The sequence below is a fragment of the Sinocyclocheilus anshuiensis genome, unplaced genomic scaffold (assembly GCF_001515605.1).
Source record: "Sinocyclocheilus anshuiensis isolate Anshui unplaced genomic scaffold, SAMN03320099.WGS_v1.1 scaffold2068, whole genome shotgun sequence".
NCBI classification, from domain to species: Eukaryota; Metazoa; Chordata; class Actinopteri; order Cypriniformes; family Cyprinidae; genus Sinocyclocheilus; species Sinocyclocheilus anshuiensis.
Genome location: NW_015546132.1, coordinates 76,891 through 86,227, shown reverse-complemented (window position 1 = coordinate 86,227; position 9,337 = coordinate 76,891). Strand labels below are relative to the sequence as shown.

The 9,337-nt window shown below is 37.4% G+C and overlaps 1 protein-coding gene across 1 annotated transcript in view; it reads right to left on the bottom strand.

Annotated features, from left to right (window-relative positions):
• Positions 1 to 4,613: 4,613 nt before the first annotated feature.
• LOC107701081 (galaxin-like) overlaps positions 4,614 to 9,337 on the bottom strand; it is a 9,521-nt gene continuing 4,797 nt past the window's right edge. The window contains exons 7-11 of the mRNA XM_016503014.1: positions 8,088 to 8,107; positions 6,977 to 7,065; positions 6,570 to 6,790; positions 5,419 to 5,780; positions 4,614 to 5,249 (exon numbers count right to left, since the gene is read on the bottom strand). Coding sequence (XP_016358500.1) covers positions 4,972 to 5,249; positions 5,419 to 5,780; positions 6,570 to 6,790; positions 6,977 to 7,065; positions 8,088 to 8,107 — 970 coding nt within the window. The 3' untranslated portion in view covers positions 4,614 to 4,971. The remainder of the gene's footprint in view (positions 5,250 to 5,418; positions 5,781 to 6,569; positions 6,791 to 6,976; positions 7,066 to 8,087; positions 8,108 to 9,337) is intronic.

Here is a 9,337-nt window from a genome sequence, read left to right as displayed (position 1 = left end):
CAGGCTTGTCTAAATGTTGTGCAGCAAACTTTAAACCAGCTTCAACATGCTTTTTCTTCAGCAATAGAGCCTTGCGTGGTGAGTGTGCATACAGGCCACGGCGGTTGAGTGCATTACTTATTGGTTTCTTTGAAACAATTGTACATGCTAATTGCAGGTCTTTCTGAAGCTCTCCACAAGTGGTCCTTGGCTCTTGGACAACTCTTCGGATAATTATTTTCACTCCTCTGTGAGAAATCTTGCGAGGACCACCTGGTCGTGGCCGGTTTTTGGTGAAATGATGTTCTTACACTTCCGGATTATGGCCCCAACAGTTCTCACTTGAACATTCAGAGGTATATAAATCCTTCTGTAACCAATGCCATTAGTATGTTTTGCAACAATACGGTTGCGAAGGTCTTACGATACCGAACGATATGAAACATTATATCGTTGATACATTTTTTAGCTATATCGCCCAGCCCTAGTAACAACCCAAGTAATCCATACATACAAAAAAAGAAAACTTAAGTTCTGTTTAATAAAATGGAATGACCCAGGGGAAAAGTATTGAACGCTTACTGAAATGTATTTAAATGTATTTAATACTTCGTACAAAAGCCTTTGTTGGTAATGTATCGGATTCCTTCTGTATCCAATGCCATCAGTATGTTTTGCAACAATAAGGTTGTGAAGGTCTTGAGAGAGCTCTTTGCTTTTACCCATCATGAAATGTTTCTTGTGTGACACGTTGGTCATGAGACACCTTTTTATAGGCCATCAGTTGGGACTGAACCAACTAATATTAATTTCCACTGACAAGGGGCAGGATTGCTTTCTAATTACTGATAGATTTAAGCTGGTGTCTTGGCTTTCCATGCCTTTTTGCACCTCCCTTTCTTCATGTGTTCAATACTATTACACAGAACTTAATTTCCGAACATATTTGTTTTGCTTTCTTTGTATATATGGGTTACTTGGGTTGGTACTGACATCTGGTGAAAATTTCATGTCAACAGCACCTTTAGAAATATATTTACTGAGAAAAATGGTGACGTGTTCAATACTTATTTTACCTGCTGTGTGTGTGTGTGTGTATATATATATATATATATAGATATAGGAATTAACCTTGTCTTCTCAAGAATTAGGATAAAAGTCATTAATTGCTTTTGAACGAACAATTACTATTAAATGTTAAAAGCACCTTTGAGCTATAGTATATAAAGGCCCGATTCCTGTCAAATTATTAAAACATGGAACAGAAATTGAAATATACCTGAGATTAAGACAATATCAAAATACAGTACGATTAAAAAATGCTTATTAGGTCATACAGTGCAGTTTAAAATATAAAAAATTACGGGCCAGTTTTACTAACAGCTTGCACCAGCGCAAACGTTTTTGTTTTGTTTTTGCCGTTAAACTAGTACTGTCAGGATTTACTAAAGACACACAGTGAAGAATTAGCACTGAAAAAGTATGGACACCGTTATATTTGTGCCTGACCTTATTGAATATGCATTTGTAGGAGTTTCCCTATCAGACGCAAAATTGATGGGAGCAGAGTATTAAAATTAATCACACAACGAGATTTACTAATGTTTGCGCTCGTCAAATTACTGGAATTTGCGCCATTATTTAATGCCCCCAAAAAAGCATGTCTTAAACTATTTTGTGCTTGAAATGGCTGCAATTGTTGTTGCTAGGAGAAGGCACCACAGAGAACATTCCACATCTACCAAAACTTTTTGCAACCCTTCATGTTTTGGTTCTTTTCAACATACTGTGGCTTTATTTCTTTATTCTTTATTTGTGACTACGCTAATTTGCGCTGCGCTTGGTATATTGTGTTGGTTGATATGTAAATGAGATGTTGCATCGGTGTTCTTTAATTTGCACGCTGTTAGTAAATCACCCGCAGAAATTTCCCCTCTCATTGGCGCTGTTTAGGAATCGCGCTCTTGCGCTAATTTGCCCTATTTAGTAAAACTGGCCCTAAGACTGCACAGCAATTTAGATTTAAAAAGTTTTAAAGGTTAAAAGAGAACTCAATATGAATTAAAAAAAAATGTTTTCTATTTGATTGTAATTTTCACATTTTCGTATTAGCTTTACAAACCTAAAAATTAAAACTGATTAAATGTATTCATTAATTAAATTTATTCATTTGGCAGATGCTTTTAGCCAAATAGCTTAATGGAATAGTTCACCCAAAAATGAAAATTTGCTGTTAATTTACTCACCCTCAGACCATCCAAGATGTAGGTGACTTTTACTCTTCAGTAGAACGATTAAGAAGTTTTTTTTTTGTTTTACTATTTATTTTTGGTTGTTGAACCAGTTCAACAAATTGGACTGAATCATCTGAAACAGTTGGCAAGTCGAGCAGCACAGATCTACAAGTTAATCAATCAAAACTCACTTCCAGAAAAAATGTATGGTTAAAGTTAAAATTCAAGTTTTTATGATTTCTCTTTATGAAAAAAGGTGAGCTGATGATAACTAGTTTATTCACTTTATATGCTCTAGACATGTAAAACCGTGTTTCTTGCACAGAACAATCAATTCACAGTATTAAATATAATTTTGTCTTCCTTGATATGCATTTCTTTTTTTTATTCTCAAAAACGGGCAGCCGCTGACTTGCATTTTATGAATCACCAAAAACCATGGTATCAGCTAAAAATCTTCTACTCAGCAAAAAGTCACCTACATTTTAGATGGACTAAAAGTGGATAAATTAGCAGCAAATTCTAATTTTTGGGAGAACTATCCCTTTTGCACACTCCATACAGGGTCAATCCATTATTAGGGTTTAAATAAAATTAACCAATGAGGCAAAATTCACAGATGCATAACGTGATGCCTCTGCCATAATGCTGCACACAGTAGAGACTTCGGAAACTTGCCTTAAGGGGCCAAAGGTTCTTAGCTTTCAAATATAGCGACCACTCACATACTAGAGTCATTTAGCATTAATGATAAAATAGTATTAGGATAACCTTCAGGACAGAAATCTTATGACAACCAGCATGCTTTGGAAATTATGGGAAATAGACCTCAATTCATATGTCTATCCCTTCTTTTGGTAACATACAAAATAGAACATGTGAATGTCAGAGATTAGGTCAACAGGGTGAGAGAGAAGCTTGTACTTCCCATTGTGGTTTTCCTCCCAAAGGTAGGTCATGCCGTCGTCTGTGGCAGGAGAGCTGCAGTGATCCAGGGACACATGAAGCCAAGGGTCTTTGATGACCTTTTCTGATTTTACATCGACCAGCCCAACAACTTTCAACACAACGTGACGCTGATAATTTTCAAGTGCCACACTCTCCACTTTGCCAAAGAACACTAGAAACACACACACACATAAAAATGAGATCACACAACTTTCAACACCACATGACGCAGATCATTTTCAAGTGCCACACTCTCCACTTTGCCAAAGAATACTAGAAACACACACACATAAAAATTAGATCATTTAGTCTACTTCCAAAAAATGTTTAGTATTTCATATTTTTATTTTTTTTTCAAGAATATCACCTGTTTTATTGCACATTTCAGGGATAAGGTCTGTTAGGGGTTTAAGTCTGTATTCTGCAGGAGAGCTGTTAGGCTTTGGTGTTGGTTTGAGATGTTCAGCACAGCAGCTCCACAGGGATGTGTTGTAGTAGTAATGCCCACAGCAATGGTGGTTTGGTTTGGTGTCATAAATTATGGAATTGGTTGAGGAGGAACAGCAAGTTTGATTGTTATTATATTGTAGCAATAGGTTTCCACAGCACTCTGCTTTTCCATGTAAATGGGTTAGGTTGTAGAGATGACCTGAACAGCATCTCAAGAACTGGTTGTGGTGGTCATAGACTTCTGAACCACAACAGAAATTGCCATTCATCTTGTTGTGGCTAAATAGAACAAACAACAACATCAAAAAAGTTTGAAAGAAAAGTCATTCATGCGGTTTTAAAATTATTGTGGGTTTATCAGGTGGCCTGGATGACTGAGAGACTGTTCTAGAGCTGTGCTATATGAATATGTCTTCTTTGAGAAATGTAGTGCCAGTAAGTACATTCTTATGCTGTCTCTGCATGTATCAGTTTGGTTTGAATTTCCAGTTACAGACAAAGCCTAGTTTTTCAAGACAGCATGGGCAGAATGAAATAAGGCTACAGGCCAAACAATAATCTGCCATTTTTTACACACACACACACACACACACACACACACACACACACACAAAGAGATAATTTAGTCTGCTTCCAGAAAATCCTATTTCAGTTTGCACCACAATAAATGTTTAAAAACATCACCTGTTTTATTGCACATTTCAGGGATCAGGTCTGTTAGTGGTTTAAGTCTGTATTCTTCAGGAGAGCTATTAGGCTTTGGTGTTGGTTTGAGACGTTCAGCACAGCAGCTCCACAGGGATTTATATGCTCTAGACATGTAAAACCGTGTTTCTTGCACAGAACAATCAATTCACAGTATTAAATATAATTTTGTCTTCCTTGATATGCATTTCTTTTTTTTATTCTCAAAAACGGGCAGCCGCTGACTTGCATTTTATGAATCACCAAAAACCATGGTATCAGCTAAAAATCTTCTACTCAGCAAAAAGTCACCTACATTTTAGATGGACTAAAAGTGGATAAATTAGCAGCAAATTCTAATTTTTGGGAGAACTATCCCTTTTGCACACTCCATACAGGGTCAATCCATTATTAGGGTTTAAATAAAATTAACCAATGAGGCAAAATTCACAGATGCATAACGTGATGCCTCTGCCATAATGCTGCACACAGTAGAGACTTCGGAAACTTGCCTTAAGGGGCCAAAGGTTCTTAGCTTTCAAATATAGCGACCACTCACATACTAGAGTCATTTAGCATTAATGATAAAATAGTATTAGGATAACCTTCAGGACAGAAATCTTATGACAACCAGCATGCTTTGGAAATTATGGGAAATAGACCTCAATTCATATGTCTATCCCTTCTTTTGGTAACATACAAAATAGAACATGTGAATGTCAGAGATTAGGTCAACAGGGTGAGAGAGAAGCTTGTACTTCCCATTGTGGTTTTCCTCCCAAAGGTAGGTCATGCCGTCGTCTGTGGCAGGAGAGCTGCAGTGATCCAGGGACACATGAAGCCAAGGGTCTTTGATGACCTTTTCTGATTTTACATCGACCAGCCCAACAACTTTCAACACAACGTGACGCTGATAATTTTCAAGTGCCACACTCTCCACTTTGCCAAAGAACACTAGAAACACACACACACATAAAAATGAGATCACACAACTTTCAACACCACATGACACACACACACACACACACACACACACACACACACACACACAAAGAGATAATTTAGTCTGCTTCCAGAAAATCCTATTTCAGTTTGCACCACAATAAATGTTTAAAAACATCACCTGTTTTATTGCACATTTCAGGGATTAAGTCCATTAGTGGTTTAAGCTTGTATTCTGCAGGAGAGCTGTTAGGCTTTGGTGTTGGTTTGAGATGTTCAGCACAGCAGCTCCACAGGGGCGTGTTGTAGTAGTAATGCCCACAGCAATGGTGGTTTGGTTTGGTGTCATAAATTATGGAATTGGTTGAGGAGGAACAGCAAGTTTGATTGTTATTATATTGTAGCAATAGGTTTCCACAGCACTCTGCTTTTCCATGTAAATGGGTTAGGTTGTAGAGATGACCTGAACAGCATCTCAAGAACTGGTTGTGGTGGTCATAGACTTCTGAACCACAACAGAAATTGCCATTCATCTTGATGTGGCTAAATAGAAAGAAATTGGAAAGAAAAGTCATTCAACAACCAACACAGAAACTGCACTGTGTAACTTTTTCAGGATGTGGTTTTAAAATGTCTTGAGGGTTTATTGGGTGGCCTGGATGACTGAGAAACTCCCACTCTAAAGTTGTACCAACTGAATAAACCTTCTGTGAGAAATGCAGTGCAAGAAAGCACGTTCCTATGGTGTCTCCGCATGTGACCCCTGATTTTCCAGTTACAGACAAAGCCTCATTTGTAGAGACTTCATGAAATCACGTTTTGCCTAAAGCTACTAGATTTTCAGAGATTCACAAAGGTAATGCTATTTGTTCCCTGACCTGAGACTAAGACATATTTGAGCTGGGACATGCATGGAAAGACCAGTAAGTAACTTTTTAGTTTTACCCCTAAAGAAATTATATATACTGATTGACAAATATGGTCTACATAAGGCTCATCACCACCTCATGGTGGTTGTGTTGTAAAGATCAAGGGTCAAGGATTGGTTGGTTAGCATGGCCCACATATCCCATACTGTTAACTAAATAATCTGGATCTACAGAGTCAAAAGTCACTCAAAAGTTGCTCTACATTGTGAAAAAAATAAATTTAGAGTTGTAGATGGCCCATAAGCGGCAAAAATGTTTTTAGTTTTCCACTGCGTGTCTTTAGTACATCCGGACAGCAGTTTTTTGATGGCAAAAGAGGGTTTGCACTAGCACAGACCGTTAGTAAATCTGGCACTAAGTTTGCTTTTAAATCATATGAAATCTTTGTACTCTGTGGGCCTACCTGTGTTCGTTACAGCAAATATGCGTGCGATGATTGATGGTTTGTCCTCCACAGCAGTGCTCGCCAAGACGAGGACGGTTCGACATTTGGCAAGTAGTGTTTGCTGGAGTATATATAACACCTCCAACACACTCTGACTGCTCAGATACATTGCGATAAAGGATTCCATTACAGCACAGCACATTGTCATCTGACAGAGTGTAAGAATCTACGCCACAGCACTGAAAGACACAGATATACATAGTACTGTACAATAATGTTTGCAGAGTTTTTCAGTACTGTATACTGTGATTTCTCCAAATACTTTATAAGCACATTTTACAGAAAATCACAGTGTTCAGATAAATCTCCAATTTTTTTTTTATTTCTGTTTCTGCAGAACTAAGCTTCATGTCAAAAGGCAATACCTTAGTAAGTGCTGATGCCTTCTTATACAGATTCCCTGAGCAACACATTTCTTCCTGGGGATTGAAGGGTTTTGTTCCACACTTTAATTCTAGAACAGAAGAGTGTGAGATTATTACAACAATAACTATACAATCATCATAATTTCCAACAATGATGAGAGGTTAGGCAAGTATAAACTGAACAGACTATCAATAGATACTGAATCTTAGTTAAATTTCTTCTTATAGTAATTTGTAATTCTATTCACTATTCAACTTATTTCTTAGGATACAGTTTTTCTTTCTCTTCTTATTACTACTTTTATAATATTTCTATTTTAATATATAGTCTATTGCAGTGTTTCCCAACCTTTCTTTAGTCGCGGCACCCTTTGGAAATGTTAACAAATTTGTGGCACCCTACAAAATTAATTTTGTCACAATATTTGAATTTCTAACTTCGATATGATACTTTGAAAAGTATAGATATTCGGTACAGCAGGGAAGAACTGCAGAATATACTGTCATACAGATATTTTTAATATTATTAAAAAAAAATTGTTCATCAATGGTGGCAATCAGTAGGCTAATTTCTAATGAAAAAAAAATTTATATGCCAGATTTTTTTATAGGCGTTTTTTCTTATGTAAACAGCATGAACGGTATATGAGTGGAGCACTCACATGGGCCGTGAGCGACTGAGCGGAACACACACACACATAGAGCGGGATAATACGCAGAGCGTCACACCACGTGAAAGTGAATCCTGAGCGGTGAACTAATTTTCGGCAGCCGGAATTTCAGTGCATCTCTAATTATTGGCGACATCAGAAATGGATATTATATAATAGCTGCTCTTTTTTAACATTTTAGCAATTTAAAAATATTAAAAAATGATTTTTTTACACGGCACCCCTGCTCTCGACAGACGGGCACCCTGGTTGGGAAACACTGGTCTATTGCATTGCATTCTGTGTGGAGAGTCGTACCAAGCATTTCACTACATGTCATACTGTGTATGATTGTGTATGTGACTTATAACATTGAACTTGAAACTGAAAAAGGATCATTATCCGATCAAGGAGAGGTTTGTAAAAATATTAATACACAATGAGGATGCCAAGTGCTTTACCTGAGTTTTTGGGGAGTGTGCTTGAGATTTGCAATTACACATAAAAACAAACACAAAAAAATTGTTATAAAACAGACCTGTAAAATTATTTTTTACAGTAGTCAACATGGAACATATACTGTTGACAAGGTTTAACATTCCTACACACAAACACATGTATGTATGTATGTATGTATGTATGTATACAGTTAGGTCCATATATATTTGGACACAGGTACCATTTTTATTATTTTACCTGTTGACTAAAACATATTCAAGTTACAGTTATATAATGAATATGAGCTTAAAGTGCACACTCTTTAATTTGCTTTAATTTGAGGGTATTCTCATTACAATTGGAGGAAAGGTTAAGGAATTACAGCTTTTTAATATGTACCTCCCCCTTTTTCAAGAAATCATAAGTTACTGGACAGTTGACTCAAAAGCCCTTTCAAGGACAGATGTGGGCTATTCCTTCATTATTTCTACATCAATTAAGCAGGTAAAAGGTCTGGAGTTGATTTGCATTTGGAAGCTGTTGCTGTGAACCCACATTGTGCAATCAAAGGCACTCTCCATGCAGATGAAACAGACAATTGTTAGGCTTCAAAAACAAAACAAATCCATCAGAGAGATAGCAGGAACATTCTGAGTGGCCAAATCAACAGTTTGGTACATTTTGGGGAAAAAAAGAATGCACTGGTGAGCTCAGCAATGTAAAAAGGCCTGGACGTCCACAGAGGACAACAGTGGTGGATGATCGGAGGATCCTCCTCATGGTAAAGAAAAACCCTTTCACAACATCCAGCCAAGTGAAGAACACTCTCCAGGAGGTAAGTGTATCACTGTGAAAGTCTACAATCAAGAGAAGACTTCACGAGAACAAATACATAGGGTTCACCACAAGGTGCAAACAAGGCCAGATTAGACTTTGCCAAAAAAAACATCAAAAAAATCCAGACCACTTCTGGAAAATAATTCTTTGGATGGCTGAAATTAAGATCAACCTGTACCAGAATGACGGGAAGAAGAAAGTATGGAGAAGGCTTGGAACAGCTCGTGATCCAAAGCATACAACATAATCTGTGAAACATGGTGGAGCAGTGTGATGGCATGAGCATGCATGGCTTCCAGTGGCACTGGGTTACTGGTGTTTATTGATGACGTGACAGAAGACACAAGCAGCCGGATGAATTCTGAAGTGTACAGGGATATACTGTCTGCCCAGATTCAGCCAAATGGAGCAAAGTTGATTGGACAGTGCTAGGCCT